At 46.8% G+C, this 17,961-nt stretch overlaps 1 protein-coding gene across 2 annotated transcripts in view; it reads right to left on the reverse strand.

The window, feature by feature from the left end:
• Nucleotides 1–15,965, reverse strand: part of pcdh7a (protocadherin 7a) — a 45,500-nt gene extending 29,535 nt beyond the window's left edge. Inside the window, exons 1-3 of one of the 2 annotated variants that reach the window (XM_030415656.1) lie at nt 13,384–15,962; nt 10,676–11,852; nt 4,664–5,446 (exon numbers count right to left, since the gene is read on the reverse strand). In XM_030415656.1, coding sequence (XP_030271516.1) covers nt 4,664–5,446; nt 10,676–11,852; nt 13,384–14,801 — 3,378 coding nt within the window. In that variant the 5' untranslated portion in view covers nt 14,802–15,962. Of the gene's footprint in view, nt 1–4,663; nt 5,447–10,675; nt 11,853–13,383 lie in introns of both variants that reach the window. The other variant, XM_030415657.1, reaches the window with a different exon arrangement.
• Nucleotides 15,966–17,961: the final 1,996 nt, after the last annotated feature.

Here is a 17,961-nt window from a genome sequence, read left to right on the forward strand (position 1 = left end):
TCCCCGCTTTGGTTACCTCGTCCTTCTCACCTCTCGCTTACCCCCACCTACTCACCCTGTGAGCATATGGCCGGCTGCGGGGCCTGAACTCGCGGTGGCTTTAATAAATACATCAGTGCGTTGGTATCATCATGACAGGGGTCACGGGTCGGTTACAGTGTGTGTAACCCAGAGGGAGGGGGAGTGTGCACGTGCGCGTGTGTGTTTGTTTCTGGTTGATGCCTTCACCCCATGACCTTATTGCATGCTGCATGTTATCACAGGAGGCGTATGTGTGGATGCGCTCATGTGGCGTGCCTGAGCGCATTGGAGGGCTGAGTGTGAGTCTATGACAGACGCTCATCATATTTAATCCTGGAAGGATTTCGTTGAAATGAAAAGCTGCTTTTCAATTCTATAATCCAGTAGACCTAATCTCCCTGCCAGCGGCCTTCCATACAGTCCAATTAGATGGACAAGACAGGCCGGATGAGTCCAATTCACCGCTAACTGATCTCCGCAGCCTGTCCTTGCTGTGTCAAAATACTGTGGCACCCTGTGACGTGACAGTCGAGCGTTGACCTTCACCAAGTGTTGTGAAACAGTGCAATGCACAAAAAAAAAAAAAAACTGCAACGTCAACCGACCTCTTTCTACCGCAGTCTTGGCCTTGTAAACGGCGCATTGATTGGACTTCAGCTATGTGTGTGTGCGTGTGTGTGTTGATGTGGGTGTGTGTCTGGTTTGATTCAGCCTTTGTGGCACCGCACTCTCGCCCGCCCCCACACACACGCTGGGCCCAGAGAGAGAAAGTGCTCACTACAGTAAAAGAAGAAGTCGCACTAGTGAAAAACGCTGAGTCGCTTCATTCGCAGAGGTCACTGTGGTGCATGGAAGACGCAAAGGTAGCAGTGGCTGGGGGTGTTTAGATTTATAGCCCCACATGTGGCAGAGAAAGTGGGAGAGCGACAGAGAGGAACACAGGGGTGAGAGTCAAAAGGAAAGAGGTGGGGGGAAGAGAACTGCAGTGCACTGAGATGAAAAGAAAAGTTAAAACCAATGAGAACGGAAACCTGAATTTTTCAGTGAGTTCAGACAACCACTGTGACCTTTGTTGTGGCTGACTGAGGACGGCAGACAGGAAACACACTTTTTGTGGTGGAGTGTGTGTTACATGTTTGCGGTCGTGGTTAGAGGGTAGAACGAGGCCACTTTGCCCATATTGACTGCAGTGCCATGTGACTGCTGTGATCATTAATGTGTCCTGATGCCAACGGGTATCCTGATGACCCACATCTCAGCAGTCCACTCTCACTCTCTGGCTGCCACCCGAACCGGACCTTGCTCGCTCTCTCTTTATCGCTCTCTCTTTATCGCTCTCTCTTTTCCCCAGTCTCTCTCACTCACTCTCTCTCTCTGCCTCACCCTACTTGGAAGCATGCACTCCAGCCTGACCTTCCCCTTTGCACTTTCTCCTTGAGCATTAGGGCTTGGCGTCCGACAGAAACGTGTCTGTGGCAGAGTCTCAAACACTACCCAACGTACCAAAAGTTGTTCTGTTATCTTTTCCGTCAATTTCACGATTCTGCATATTTTAGATTTAGCTTGATTCATTTTTTTGTCTGCTGATAATCAATCATCAAATTTAACTGTCAAAACTAACTGTCAACTGATCTTTTGATTATTTTCTTGATCAATCAATCCATTCTCTGAAATGTCAATGTTGGGCAAGTATTACATATGACGTACGTTACCATCAATTGAAAGTAATACGATTCTTTACAAAATTACTGTCTGTGCAGAGTAATCCATTACACTACTTTGGCGTTACTTACAGCAAAATAACTGCAGATGGACGATGCTGCATTTATGGAAGAGGATACGATTGGTTGCATACTACAGCCTTCGATTAACCTGGTCTCTTGCTGACTATAAAACCTTTTACTACCATTAAGAACATATCGTTTATCATCATTTTCTTTAGTTTCGAGTACGGCTTCTACAGTTACGTTTTTGTACATCACTTGGTATTTAATAATATTCACAACTTAGACAAATTAGATTTTTGGGATCAGAGGACCCTTAGAAACTCTAGGAATCTAGGATTTTTTTTTTTTTTACCATTTCAGAGGTGGGGAGTCACCACCACAACTCAGCATGTATAACATTTAAACTGTTATGCGCCTCTTTGAACAAGTGAAATGGACCTTATAGTACTCTGTTACTGGTGAAATGTAATATATAATACTGTGACGCATTGCTTTTATAGTGTGTTATCCCAACACTGCCTGTAAATGAGACAAAAAGTTTCTGCAGTAAGGGATCCAAGAGTGTATGAATTTGTTATGTGTAACGAACCTCAGGGTTAGCGTCGGCATCGATTTAAAAAGATTTCAGATGGTACCCACCCCTTATCAATATGCCAAACACACCTAAACTCTTATCCCCTTCTCGCTTTCCGCCCCTTATTTTCAACTCTTTCTTTTAATTGGCTCACACTGCCTTTTCCCTTGCAAATATCTTTACCTCTCTCTCTCTCTCTCTCTCTTTCTTTCCCCCTTCAGCTAACCTCTCAATCCTCCTCTCCGCTCCTCTCTCCTGCTCACTTTTGTATTTATTCAGGCCCATTGATATGGATATCCTTCCTCTTCCCTCTCCTCAGTGAACAATTTAGATTTTAAAAAGATCCAACAGCGCTGGACTCAGCTGTTTTACCATCTTGTTGCCTCTCTGATGCAATCTTGATCTTCATCCATGACGCCCAGTTTTCATTACTTTTTTTCATTCGTTTTTTTTCCCCTATTTGGAGCACCCTAGTTGGTCTGATGATGTGCTGACTTCAGATGAACAGTTTTTTAGAGTTTTCACTGACCCAGTAAAGTAGCTTTGAAATTCAAAACCCCCCTCCCCCTGCCCCCCCACCGAACATCTAGTTTACTCCATCTTCCTCTTCTCCTAACCTCCCATAATTCTCTCCCACTCCTGGTCTAATGCTATTCCAAATTCTGTCAGCGTCCCAGTTCCTGCATTTGGCACGTAGTCGCCACCTATTACTCCGCGAGTCTATCTCTCGCTTGCACTCACATATAAAATGCATATGCCTTCATGAAATAAGCAGTCCCTCAAGCACAGTGACAGGCACCCACCAACACAAACCTGCTCACGTCGCCAAACTGTTCGAGTTAACAAATTCTGACACGTACGGGAACGCAGTCACACTCGAGTGCTGAAAGTCTAAAAACACATGCGTGCACACACACACACACAAACACACACACACAGACACACACACACAGACACAGAGCTGTGTATCAAACCACTGAGTGTAGGATATTTTGGGGGTGTGCTGGGGTGGGGCGGGGGCACACTCCGCTGCAGCAGAGGAGTTAATTACCCCCCTACGATCAATAATTCATTACGCTGTCAGCTTGTGTGTCGGCGCGTCTCTGTATATGTGCTGGCATGTTTTGAGTACACGTAAGCATGAACGCCAAACTCTCCCAGTAAGCATTTTCTTTCCCTGGGAACGGCAGATTAAGAGGATTGACTCCGTAATGGATTAACCTCTGGAGTGTGTGCGCCTATGGGGATGCGTGCGCGTTGTGGCGTGCGTGTGCGCTGAGCGGGATCAGAGAGCCCACGTATGAATTGATTAGCCTAAGAAGCTCCTCTCCTTCCCTTTTAATGACCACATCAGCACTTTTCCGCCACGGGGAGGATAAATGTTGAGCTGTCCGTCAAGGAAATGAGACGCCACCCATTAAAGAGGGGTTAGCTGTCACTCAAACATCACTCTCGGGAGCACTCCCCGTGGACTAGGGAGACCCTGCTGTGTCAGTGTGTCCACAATGATAGATGGAGCGTGTGGTTGCGTGCTCTGTTGGTGGGTGTGTGTGCGTGGGTAGAGAGGTGAGTGACCGTCTCTATGCAGGATTTGTCTGTCAGCAGGACTTCAGCTTTTAACAGCAACTTCCTGAGCCAACACCAAAGCCAGTGCATCCATTAACTACGCGACTGATATTGTTTATGGAATATACATATATGCTAAATGGAAGAAAGATAACAGCTTGACAAGGGAGAACAGAAACGCCAAATGACCAATTACCCTGCTGGAAGCAACTGCTCGCCCACTCCCTCTGCATCGTAACTCCAGCCCAACTCCTTGGGGGTTTATACACATGGTCTCTCTCTTACAAACACACACACACACGCAGTCATCCATGTACACACAAATGCACGTCCACATATTGTTCGGCTACGGTCGGAGGTTGACTCATGTCCCCTGCATTAGATCTTGCTAAACAGAGGGCTGATGTCTGACATGGAGCACACACACACTGTGACAGCAGGGTACCGTCACACTGCTCACAGGCTTAGGATGCTGACACAGACATACAGGCGTGTGTGCACACACTGACAGCTATTTTGTGGGGATAAAAAGGTGTTTAGACGTCCGCGGCGGGGTGTGCGGTGCGGTATGTCAGCACATGGGTGAATAAGCAGAGATGAAGCCAAAGGGGGCGGACGGGAAGACAGATATCTGGAGCCAGGGAGCGGACACATAGTCAGGGAAAAGGCTGACTGAGATTTTTACGATAGATTCAAAGAAAGAGGGGACAGAGCAAAGCAAAACTGAGGATCCGCAGACAATATGTCATCCCAGTCCCTTCCCCCGAGCGCTTACCTGTTTGCTGTACTTGTTCCCAGTCTGGCAGCCGTACTCTGAACACTGGTCAGATCCTAGGGACATGGCATCTGCGTTGCCACTGCCCCCACTGCTGCTGCTGCTGGAGCCGGCACTCCCCACGCAGCCCCCGCTGCCCACAAAGGTGTTGGAGGGAGGCAGGTCCTGGACCGCCTGGTGCTTCTTGCCCTCAGCTGGGGGGGAATGGGGCTGCAGATTCACTGCGGGGAGAGGGGAGCTGGACTTGTAGTGCCTGGCCAGATCTGGGCTTGACTGGTGTCTCCTACCACCACTCATACGCGGGCTGCCAGGGTCACCGTCCACGACACAGTAGCGGGCTGCCAGGCGCTCACTTGCGCTGCTCAAATCCTCCTCATCATCATCATTGGCGTGGCGGCGCAGCCCGTTGACTGTGACGATGCCGCTGTAGAGTGACCTGTCGGACTTCCCTCCTCCGGCAACCACACTACCGCCACTTCCATTGCGTTTGTCCCGTCGAGGTTTGCGTCCGCGGTCTGATCCCCTCCCCCGGCCGGCCTGTGGTTGAGCCCCCGGAGGACTGAAGAAGTCTTCCTCCGGCTCCTTCTTCCCGGCCTCGTAGCCATTCTTGCCCTGAGCACCGCACTGACGAGCTGTGACTACAAGGAGGATGACCAGGATGACAGCTGCAGCTCCCGCCAGGACACCGATGGCAACACTGAGCCGCTGTTTCCCCAATGCACGCTCGCTGTCTGGATCCCCTGCGATATCCAGAGACAGGGGAGCCATCAAGCTTCGGGCCACCTGGAGTGAGAAGGACAGTGAAGAAGAGAATACGGAAGAAAAAGCAACAGGAAGAGAGTACCCATCAATGAGAGAGAAGTCCAAAACAGAGACAGTATAAGATGACAGTGGGTGTGAGCCACAGAGAAACATCAAACAGCATCTTCAACTTAATTAAACTCATGACTGCGTTTTAGTGGGGGTGCTTCTCCATTATTCCCAGACACATGGAGTGTCGCTAAAAATATAATTGCTCTTGCTTCCCAGTTGCAGCATTTCAAGTTGTGCCTGTAATTCTCTGCTTGTGATCTCGCATCATCTGCACGGGTACAGAAAATGCCTGGGATTATACCGTTTAAAGCTGATTAAAAGAATAAAAGGAAACTTTAGACATTGAGGTCACAGACAGACAGGGGAGGAAGCGCTGGAGAAACAGTCAATAAATGTGCGATAAATGCTCAGAGACATGCTTTGACTACAACCCCAGAACACAAACACATCTACTGTCTCATCAATGAACAATGTCTCTATTGTAAAAGATAGCGTAGGAGTGGATTTGTTCAGGATTTGCTATCACCATTTCTTTTTTTCTTCTTATGCACTGACAATTGGATGGACAGACGGATAGAGGGTTATTGTAAATATGTGTGCTTTATGGAATCATTTTTAAAGCCATTTTCTCGTTGCCTATCCATGTTCGGTGTGTTATTCTATTAAGCACAATAGTTTTTCATTGATGCAGGTCAAATCCATGCAAATCCGTTCTGATCAGTATATATTACACTAAAATATTCTGGGTATTTTTGTTTGAGATGGAGGAGACAAATAGCAACGATTTTCCACTGTGAATGCGTTTACGGGGCTGCGGGCACATACAACACACAAACACACACACACACACACACACACACACACACATTGAAAACGCGCTCTGAGCTTGTAGACTAATAAAAGGATCATTACAAGAAAGTGGGCTATGCTGAAACACAAACACAGCCATTACTGGTTATGGAGCCTTGCTCGACAGGAGACAATGAGGCTGTGGAGTTCTGGCCTGCAGAGCCCTGCTGGTAACATGGGGCAGGGTCATGAATCTGAATATATCTCCAATCAATACGTAGCAACCATGTCGGGAGACTCATTATGCAGAGACATGACAAAATATTGAAAAACACACGCACACATACACGCACAATTTGAAATGTATGCATGCACCTACATGAGCCCACACAGAGTGTAAGCTGTCCGTTAAGTGAGAAAAACTCATTCTGCAGCCCTGACGCCTCGTCTTGGAGCTCACACGACAATTCCTTTGGCCTGTCAAGGCTGGAAATTATATATTCATGTAATCCCTGCCGCCTTAAGAATGGTGTGTAATAAGGCTTGCAGGAATGAACGGGGGAGACGGACAGAGAGTGGAGGTGAGCGAGAGGGGAGTTCAATTTGAGCCCCCATGGTGTGCAATAACCAAATAAAATAACTACAGTATAACCTGGAGTATTGGTAATACTGCAGAGAGTGCCGCTCACAGAGCTGCACTGTGTAACTTGCTTATTGCATTAGCCGAGGCATATTAGGCTTACTCATATAGAGAGCCACATTATTCACTTCTCGTCCCCCCCCGAGCTACGAACGGGACCATATTATGTTTCATTGTTTCATCACAATCTATCTCTGGGTTAAGTTTCATTGTTTTGGAGTTGTGTTGGTTCTATTCCATTATCCTGCTTCCACTGCAGAGGGCCTCTCCGCCAGGCTCCGCTCTCCCCTCAGCCCCATTGTTCTTCTTTTTCCTGCAGTACTCCTTTCCATTCTCATTCTGCTGGGCATGTCTCTGGCTTGGCGCATCCCTGCACTGTCTGCTGTATTCTGCGTGCAACACGGGGAAAGAAAAACAGCGATGCAGTGTCGTTTGTGTGTATTAGGGACCATGCGTACAGTTGTGAGTCAAGTCACACTTGTGTGTGTGTGCGAATGTGAGGTGAAGAGATGTCCCATTGAGTGCAAGCTATGTATAGCCATCCAAGTGCAGGTGTGTATGGTGTACGTGTGTATAGGCACACAGGACGGTTAAGTGTTCGGGAGGATAAACGCAGCAACCACCTCTATCGCTGTGTTCGAGTGCATCCCTCTGACGCATCCCAGGCTCCCAGTGGAATCTTCCATTCTGCTGCATGAGCTTTGTTCCGGCTGGGCTTAACACCACCATCTATCTGTTCCACTCTCCTGAGATTCTGTTATCTGCATGTCACTGCAGATGCCAATGCAGAGACCAAGACAAGGAGTCCTCCCCTGACCACACTATTGACCAAAGCTTAGAAAGTGTCTAAGTCTGATCTTAGTTGCAGCTCAAAGCTTTCACATCTCTGCATGAGAACAGGGGGCTGCCATTTAGTAATTGTTTGCTATTAATTGTACTAATAGAAGAGAGGCTGAAATAGCCCACATTTGTAAGATAAATAAATTAAAAAAAAAACTCATGATCTTAGATGAAACTCTGTAAGAATGTAAGAGTATTATCACTTAAAGCCTCTATCAGATGCAGAGTACAATGTACTTTTGATGTCTGAAGCACAAAGTTTCCCACATGACAAACATGTCTAAAATATCACATCTACTACAGATTGTTCTTTCCTCCAGCTCAGACTCTGGGGCATCATATTGTTGCTAATTACCCAACATGTGGTTCACCCAGTACTGTTGGATAGAAGAGACTGGAGTCATTTTCTGCCGCGGCGCTGCAGCAGTAGCAGCCGTTTTCCTTCCCTAATTACATCTGGCATCCATCCACCTCTCAGTTTGACTTCATTATGAGATGGAGGTATTCTCTCTTCAATGACTTCTACTCAATTACTCTGCCAAGTTCCACCCTACAATCAAACTAAACTATGCATATTGTAATCAAAGACGGCTTTTTATACCAGCCTGGACATATTATACCCTATTGTTCCATTCAATGGCCCCGGTCATTTAGGCACATTGCAGTTAATTCCACCTGTCAACACTATTGTTCCACCGCTTACCAACTGTTCTGTTCTAATCCTCCCCACCCTGATTGTTCAATTTGTACGTTTTATTCTACTCTTAAGTGACAGTATTATATTCATGAGGTGTTCTACTTGCTGGCAAGGGCTCAAATGTGACACCTTCTATCTGCACTCCAGTTGTTTGTCTTTGTTAAAGAAAAGTGCCATTTTTTGGCCGCCAAAGTTGTTTCCATTTGAGGTGAGTTAAAACTCCCAGGCTGTGATTTAAAGGATGTGTTTTTCTCCTGCTAAAACACAGGATATAGCTTTAAAGTGTCGTTCAAAATGAGGATACCGAGGAACTTAAAGGGCACAAAAAGCACGATGTTATCGTAGTTGCTATGCAACTGTCTAGAATAGCTATATTATAAATATAATTTAAAATGAGAAATCAGTTACAGTTTACATTTTCTAACTTGGAACTCATACACATTCCCTGAAGTGCCTATATTTCAGTCTCTGTTTGACACAAACCAAAACACACAGGGAACCACACAAAAAGACCACCTGCACAATCTACGGTAGAGAAACACTTGCTTTAAACATCCGTATTGTGAGGTGTGTCCTCAGGGATCACAACCTTGGGGGGATTCTTTTCAGAGTTTGGACAGAATGTTCCTCTCAGACTTCTCAGAGCACGTTTAGGGTTGCGTCCTTTACGCTATGTTACATGCACGGACCTGACAGTTGAAGACCTTTTCCTCTGAGAAAATGTGAGAGCAACTTTCAGGAGGGGGATAAAAACCACAGAGTGTTAGCCTCACAGCAAACACTGTAACCACAAGACCACTGAGCCGATTTAATCATTAGTCAATACAAATTACATTGCCCACACCAGAGACAAACTTTAAGTAATTATTACCTGCCAGCGTTTATTGCTTAGTTGAACATTTTTTAAAGCATAATGGGAGGTTCATTTGATTAATACAATCAGGGGAAGAAAGGAGAGAAAGATTTCCACCGGCATAGCCTAATCTAAATTTGAACTCGTGCAGTTGTGGTTATTTCTGGGATCTCAGTAATGTCTGAGACTAGAAAATTACCTCCTCGCCGCAGTATGGATCTTTCATGCAAACTGTAATCCTGCTGCGAAGTCCTCGGTTCTAGAATACCACACAGATTTATTCAATCATAGAAGTTGTATTAGCGCACACATATTTCACATTCCCTCTATCTTCCCTGTCAACATTATTAATTTAGAGTTTATAGTGGTTTTCAGTTACGTTCCCTTAAGTCTGACCGCTTCTGCTGTGCTTAGAATGCACCGCATGGCACAATGAAAACTCCTGCAACTCATCAATATTCAGGCCTATAGCGAAGAGACACCGCTAAAGTACAACTTCTATTCAAATGAACATACTTCAACCTTCTCTGTATTACAAGGCCAAAACTGGGACAAACCCATCTCTCTTTGCCTCGCTAACACACTCACCCCTAATGCTCTCTCACTCTCTCTCTCTCTCTCTCTCTCTCTCTCTCTCTCTCTCTCTGACACACAACCAAACCCACACACACCTTATACTCTAAGCTGTGAGTTCAATGTACCGTAAAGGAAGAACCACTTCAGTAATAGTGGTTATTTTAACCACACAGTCATTATAAGACTGCATGCTGGACAAAGAACATCCAAACTACAAAGAAGCTGGCATTGCCAATAGCCCCCAAAAGAGGAATGGGGGTTGTTTTTGTTTTTGTTTTTTTGCTTTTTTTTTCATCTGGGACAAATTTAGACACAATTACTTCCTCAGGAAATGGGCAGGAAATTGCAACCCTATACAGTCTATAACAATTGTGCACTTATCTCATTCTATCAAGAAAATAATCTTCTTACCAGTTTAGCTTAAACAGCTACAATCAGTTGTCATTACCATCCTCTCCCATTGTGATGTGTTATCAGAGAGAGCGTTACTTGAATGGATCAAAGGACTACATCATCTTTGTCATTATTGGTTACCATCTCTGAGGAACAATAGAGATCTGCAGATAACAAAATAGGACAGTATATATATATATATATGTATACATATATATATATATATATATATATATATATATATATATATATATATATATATATGTACATATACATATATATATATATATATATATATATATATATATATATATATATGTACATATACATATGTATATATATATATATATATATATATATATATATATATATATATATACATATATTAAAAGATTTATATAAAAAGATTACCTGTGCATCCACTAGGGTGGCGTTTGTCAGGCTCTCGTTGATGAAGACATGAACCAGGGCAGTGGCACAGAGAGAGGGGATCCCGCTATCATTGACCCGGACAACCAGGCGATGCAGACCTCTGTGGCGCCGCTCCAGAGGTTCTGCCAGAGTGATCACTCCATTGGTGTGGCCAATCTCAAACAGTCTGAATGGATTTCCCCCCACAAGAGCATAGTGAAGGTCTGCATTAGGGCCAGTGTCTGAGTCTATGGCTGTAACAGTCCTGACAATGGTGCGGGCACTGCTGGCAGGAGGAAGGAGCGTGTAGGATTCATTGGCAGGAGAGGTGATTGAAGGGGCATTGTCATTTTCATCCGTCACAAAGAGTGAGACGGTGGCAGTGGCGGTTTTGCGTGGCTCCCCTCCATCCACAGCTCGGACACGGAAGGTGTAGGTGGAAAGTTTTTCACGGTCGAATGATGCTGACGAGAAGATAGTTCCTGTGTTGTTCTCAATGGAAAACACCTCTTCTTGCTCTTTCTCGCCATCTTCTTCTTCTATCTTCTCTCCTGTCTTCTTTTCATCAACTCCATCCATCTCTACGAACAGACTGAGTTCTGCATTCTCGCCTTCATCTGCGTCAGTCACTGTGACCATGCCAACTGGGCTGTTGGCAAGCAGGTTCTCTTTCACGTAGAATGTAAAGATTTCCTGGACAAACTTTGGCGCGTTGTCATTGCGGTCGGTCACCTGCACAACAACAGTCGCAGAGCCTTGCAGAGACGGGGTTCCCTTGTCCTTGGCAATAACCCGGAGTTCATACCTCTCTCGCTGCTCGCGGTCCAGAACCCCTGTGGCACGGATATCTCCATTATCTGCATCTATGTAAAATGGCCCATTACCAGCCGGATCCAGCGAGTACGCAATCTCAGCATTCTTGCCGCTGTCTGCGTCTGTGGCCACCACAGTGACGACCCTTTCACCGGGTGAGTTGTTCTCGGCGAAGTGGACCTCCACAACACTCTGGGCAAAGGTTGGGGCATGGTCATTGATATCTACCACTCGCACCATCAGGGAGCTGTTGCTGGACAGACTGGGGCTCCCAGAGTCCACTGCCACTATGGTAACACTGTACTCTTTGGTGGCCTCATAGTCCAGCAAGGCAGAAGTATGTAAGAAGTACTTTTTCTTATTCCTGTGAAAATAATAAGGAAATAAATTTCATGAATGAAGTAGCTGCCCTCCATGGAATAATACAGGTCTACTAAGTAGTTATCAGGGTGCTGGTTGACTAAAAATCATTTTGCCAGCAGTCACTGTGTTGGTCTCTTTTTTTTTTGCTTTTTTGTAGGGTATTACAAACTAAAAGGCCCAAGGTGACATTCTCAAATATCTTGAGCTGTCAGTCCAACAGATCAGACCAAAGGCATGTAGATTACAATGATCTGAGGCAAGGAAAAGCAGCTGATCCTCACTCTCTTTATGAAGTTGAAGCCTTGAAAAATGACTGAAAACTATCAATCAGATGTCCAAATAGCTGGAAATAAAATGTCTGACAATCAACTAATTGATTAATCAACTAATCACCACACCTCTGATATCTAAATGCTTTCTTAATACACCCTAGACCTACAAAGATGTTCCTGCATGACTGCAGTCATCTGCAGGGAGACAATAATACTGCTGAAACTGATTTTTTTTAATTACATTAGCTAATCAACTGACTGGAGACCTATCATAATTATTACTTTGACTCAGAATTCCTTTAGTCAAGGACAGCCCTACATTCTATATGACAACCTTATTGTACAGGTGTCATAAGTGGTAACAGCCATATCCAAGGACGGCCTAATCTATTTCCCCCACTCCCTCGATTCAATAGCCTCAGGAAATATCTGTACAATCGACTTAAGAGCGTTGACATTTCCAACCTGCTCCGCTGGAATAGTAATATTACAAAAACAGTATAAAACCCCTTGACTTCATTGAATATTTATGCTCAAAGTTTACAGATTGTATGACATTCTAACTACTCCGTAGCCTTTGTGAATGAGAAGCACTACTTGAACTGGGCTTAAATGAAATCTGCCTGCAACAACACTCGAGTGTTCTCTGAAACCTCGGTGGAAAATATAATTTGAAGCAATCCCTCCCGGGGCTGTAGTGTGGGTGAGATGTATAGCAACTGCATACTGAATGCGTACATGTCAAGATCGGACGATGCATAGGGCAAAACAGTACCAGCCCTGATAAAAAGACATCCTGTACATACTCTTATTCTGTTGGCGATGTTAGGTTTTACAGTTGGCCACACAATATGTTAATATGTACCTGGGAAGTTTAGTTGGAAACTATCTCCAAACGAATGAATTAAGGACTGTACAGTAGATAACTACTTTAGAACTGATTGCTAAATTGGATGTTAACGAACCAGTGTCTAATAATTACAGCCATTTTCTTAATGAATAATAACCAGTGTTGTAACTTCCTGATTACCTCACCATTACTTAACATTTTAATGTTCCCTCGTGAAAAGCAGTGCCTCATTCTACCAAATTACAAGAGCTGACAATTATTTACTGGTTCTTGTGTTTAGCAGTCTGTTTTCAAGTAACTTATTGTCCCTCATGTAGTTTTTTATTCAGAGTTATCCAGGAGCAACTTATTAATGAGCAGTTGGTTCCATCCTTTGTAACAATTGAGTGGTTACCTTTGGTTTGGCTTACCTGTCAAAGGCTTCATCTGCAGGTAGGGGTGGGAGTGCTGTTTCACCAGCTGGCTTCAATGTGAATGGGACGTCTCCTACAACTGTGCACGTCACAGCCCCATTCTCTCCCTGGTCTCGGTCTGACACCTGCACCAGAGCCACTGGGGTGTCCACCAGAACGTTCTCTGGAACTAACGCTGCTCCATCTCTGACAGGGATCCGTCCAATCTTTCGGATCTCTACGGATGGGACATTGTCATTTTCATCCCGGACAGCCAGAATGACAGTGGTGCGGTCGGTGCGGGGTGGCTGACCTCTGTCTCTGGCCGTTACTGTGAACCTCAGTTGAGCCACTTCTTCCCTGTCAATCCTGTGAAGAACGCTCAGCCATCCTGTTGCCTCGTCCAGCCGCAGGAGTCGCCTGACAGATTCAGTGGCAGCTCCGAAGACATACTCCACCTGCCCGTTGACTCCAATGTCTCGGTCCGAAGCTCTGACCTGGAGGACAGGTGTACCTGGGGGAGCATTCTCTGCCATCTCTGCCTCATATGTGGATCTCTCAAACTGTGGGCTGTTGTCGTTTACATCAGTGATGGAAACACGAAGCAGGGCTTGGGAGGAACGCGGTGGGTTCCCTCCATCTCGAACCCTGAGGATGAGCTCATACGAGTCTTTTTGTTCGCGGTCCAACGTGCCTTTCACAATGAGCTGTGGCTGTTTTTCGCCATCTGGTATGTCTGCGACTTGGAGTTCGAACACAGTGCTCCTGGCCCCTGCTCCATTGTCTCCACTTCGACCCCTCCGGTCACCAAGTCCATCGACTCTGGTGATGGGGTTCCCTCCTGCTGTGCGCCTCGTTGAACTTGACCCAGCTCCCCCATCCTGGATGAGCTCGTAGCGGTCAATGCCATTTCGCCCAAAATCCCTGTCGGTTGCTGTGGGCAGCAGGTAGAGGGTTCCTATTGGGCGGTTCTCCTCCACCGACAGCTGGAGCACAGGTGAGGGGAAGGAAGGTGTGTTGTCGTTGATGTCTGTTATGACCACGCGGCCTTCGAACAGGTCCACCCAGCTCTGCAGTGGCCCTATCACTGACACCTCAAAGTCCAGGAAGCACTCGTTTTCGTCAAATATCATCTGGCACTGCGGGAGCTTCTCTCTGTCGATGCGCCGCGGGCCTGTCGTCAGCTCACCTGTCACGTTGTCGATCTTGAAGTACTCTGAGCCGCTCTCCAGGGCGAAGGTGACGTCCCCGCTGCCCGTACCTGCCGTGAGGCCCAGGTCGGCGGCCACGTTGCCGATCTTGACGTCAGGTGGGCCCTCCTCCGCCACCCGGTACCGGAGAGCTGAGTCGGCACCCGGCAGCTGAGTCAGCAGCACTAAGACCAGGAGGCTGAGAGCCTGCGCCGCGGAGGAGTGCACTGCACCAAGCCTCTGCATGGCTCCTTCTTCCTCTCTGCCTCTCTGCTTTTACCGCTCTGTCTGCCTCTGAGCTGCGGCTTGCCTCGTCTTTGTCGGTGTTTCGTGCTCTCTGGTGCACCTCGCAGCGTGGGTGTTTGATTTATCCCTTTTCCTACCTTCTCCCTATCGCTCTCTGCGGACTTGCCGCCTGAGGTCCGGAGGAGAGCTTCCGCAGTCTCACTGTAGTTCACTTCAGCGGTGCGGGGCTCCTCTCTCCCTCTTTATCCCTCCTCCTACACTTCTATAATAACAATTTCGTCGTCTTGCTGGGCTTTTCACGCCACAAAGATATGAACAAATCCATCCCCGCTGCGAGAGAAGAAACGACGAACTAATTCATCAGCCTCTGATTAATCCACTTCACTCGTCCCGCAGACCGGGGAGCTATCCCGTGTGCCACTCGAGGACGCTTATCAGTTCATAATGCCGTTTGTAAGTTTTTTTTTAAATTCCAGTCACATTTGGGACACCGGCTTAACTCGCGCCTTTCACAGTTAGAAACTGCAATGCAGCACCACACAGAAGACACACACAAAAAAAGCCCCACTGCTCGTGCTCTCCGGACGACGAGGTAAAAAAAAAAAAAAAAAAAATGAACTCACGACCAAAAATCAGTTTGGGATAGAAAAGTCTTTTGGATGCTTCCTGCTGGATCTTTTCTTACCTTCAGATCCAGCTGCGTTTTTTTTTTTCTTCCCCTCCTCTTTCTTTTTTTTTGTTTCGTTTTCCCCGCAGTGGAGCAACGTGCCAAGCCGTCGGATTCCTTCACGCAAGTTCAGAGGAGACAAGAGTGCTTTTCAGAGCGAGTTTCTCTAATATTCGTTATTTCTGACGAAAAAAATCGAAGCCTCTCTTGGTGGGCTTTCAAAAAAAAAAAAGAAGAAGAAAGAAAGAAAGAAAGAAAAAGGAGATCCCGACAGCATCATCAGTTTAGCGTAATCCTGCGCAGCCCTCTGTGTTCGGGATGGATGTCTCGGTGATGGACCGAGAGTAGATGCGTCTTTTTCCAAGAGTCCCGCATTCTCTCTCTCTCTCTCTCCCTCTCTCTTTTTCTCCACATGCGCCTCCTCCTCCTCCTCCTCCTCCTCTGGCTTTTCTTTTTTTCTTTTTCCTTTTTTTCTTCTCTCCCCTCCTCTCACCTGCACTGCTCGGGACCGCTGCTGCTGCTGCTGCTGCCGATCCCCAGCGATGCTGCAGTCTCTCTCTCTCTCTCTCTCTCTCTCTCTCTCTTTCTCTCTCTCTCCTCGCTACTGCAACATTTTCCCCGGCCGCGTAACTCGATCGCTGAGCTGTAACGGGAGAGGCAGCAGAGGCGGTGTTGGGTCGCCGTGTGCGTGTGTGTGTTAGCAGGGACAGACCTCACCTCCTCCTGTCATATAGGAAGATTAAATGGGCTTGGTGTCCCGGGCTGCTGACAGCTCCTGCTGTGGGGAAATATCTTTATTCACACATTCGTACAAAGGACAAAGAGGGACGGGATGAGAGAGGAGAGGAGAGTGATCTGGCTCTAATGCAAGTCAGTCATATTTCTGCTGGTGCGGCTGATTCTTGCCGGGGCAGAGAGAAAGAAGTGTGCGTGCGCGTGTGTGTGTGGGTGGGTCGGTGGGATGGGGGGGGGGGGGGGGGGGAATCTTCATTCACCCTTTGTCACAGATTGTCACACGTTCCTCCTAATGTAATAGCCATTCACACGAGTTTATACGCACTGTGATGGGCTCCTTTATCCACAGGCCTGCTCCTCACTCCTGCAACCACTAAGGCGCAAATGAATGACCAAAGTAGCGCGTCATGTTTACACTCCCGGTAGAAAACGTGTCGGCTATTTATTCATTTATTTACAACATCAGAAGTGTTTTTTTTTGTTTTTGTTTTCCACTCTCGACAGCATCCTCTGTGCGCATAAGGTGGAGGATGTGCTGTCTCTCGGCGGACCGACCTGCTCAGTGAGGAGCGCAATGCAGCAGCGCTCTGCTGCTATTGAACACTACCGGGGCTTCCACGCTGCCTGCTCTGCTAAACCTCCCCTCTCTCTCTCTCTCTCTCTCTCTCTCCGTCTCTTTCTCTCCGTCTCTCTCTCTCTCTCTCTGCATTTCTAATTTCAACCAAGCCAAGTCAGGCCGTCGTCGTCACGTTGTTGCGCTTGCCCGGTCCTGGCTGGAAAGCGGGGAGTTCCCAAACATAGTGTTATTGACCGAGAGCGCGAGTTCTGCGGCAGCTATTAGTGAAGAGTTCACGGCTGGCAGAGCGTAAACAGAGACTGACAAACTGCGGAGAGAGGTCACATATCTGCCTCACTCTCCCTCTCCCTCTCCCCCCCGGCCCTCCACTCTTTGGCTGACTTTTCCTCTGTTTTTCTCCTCTCACTCTCCAGGAGGACCTTGCCGGTGCCGCGCATGCACGCGTGTGTTTTCGGCCCCATCCACACTTAACATTCCAGAGGCGTCGGCACGCGTCCGCTCCGAGCGCACCCACGCCCTCTGTCGATCTGTGGATTCGCCCCCCCCCCCATGCGCGTTGCATGCTCGCGAATATGGAGCAGAGGGGAGGGAAGGAAAAAGTTTCAGAGGGAAAGAGATTTATCTCCGTGCTGCCTGGGTCAGGTCAGTCCGCTTTAACTTTGGCTGATTTGGGAAATTTGAGTCAGATTTGAGCCTGATGGGGAAAAGAAAATCATCTAATAATAAAAATCTGTTGGCCTGAGCGTGCCGTTATATCCGACCCATTAAGATATAATTGAGCATGAATCCTCTTTCATCAGCAAATGAACTGGAGTTTCAATTTGCATATTGAATGAAAAGTGGCGTGTGTGTGTGTGTGTGTGTGTGTGTGTGTGTGTGTGTTGGCTGCTGGAGTGTGTTCTGGTGAAAGGCAGGAGAAACCTAACCTGGCCTGACATCCGTTACGGCCTTGAGGCCTAATCTACTGTTTGTGCCATTGCAATAAGGAGGATCACAGCTTCACCATGTGCTCTGCGAGGTTAGCTGTGGAGAAAATGAAGATGATCTTGACATATGTTTCAGAGCGTTTGGCGAGGCCAACTGTGATTTAAGCGAAGTTTGCCAGATATCCTGAAGACATTTGTGCTCAATCTGCAGGCTCTTAAAAGGCATACGTCTTAGATAATGCAAATGTGTATGTG

Source organism: Sparus aurata, chromosome 1 (genome assembly GCF_900880675.1).
Source record: "Sparus aurata chromosome 1, fSpaAur1.1, whole genome shotgun sequence".
Classification (NCBI taxonomy): Eukaryota; Metazoa; Chordata; class Actinopteri; order Spariformes; family Sparidae; genus Sparus; species Sparus aurata.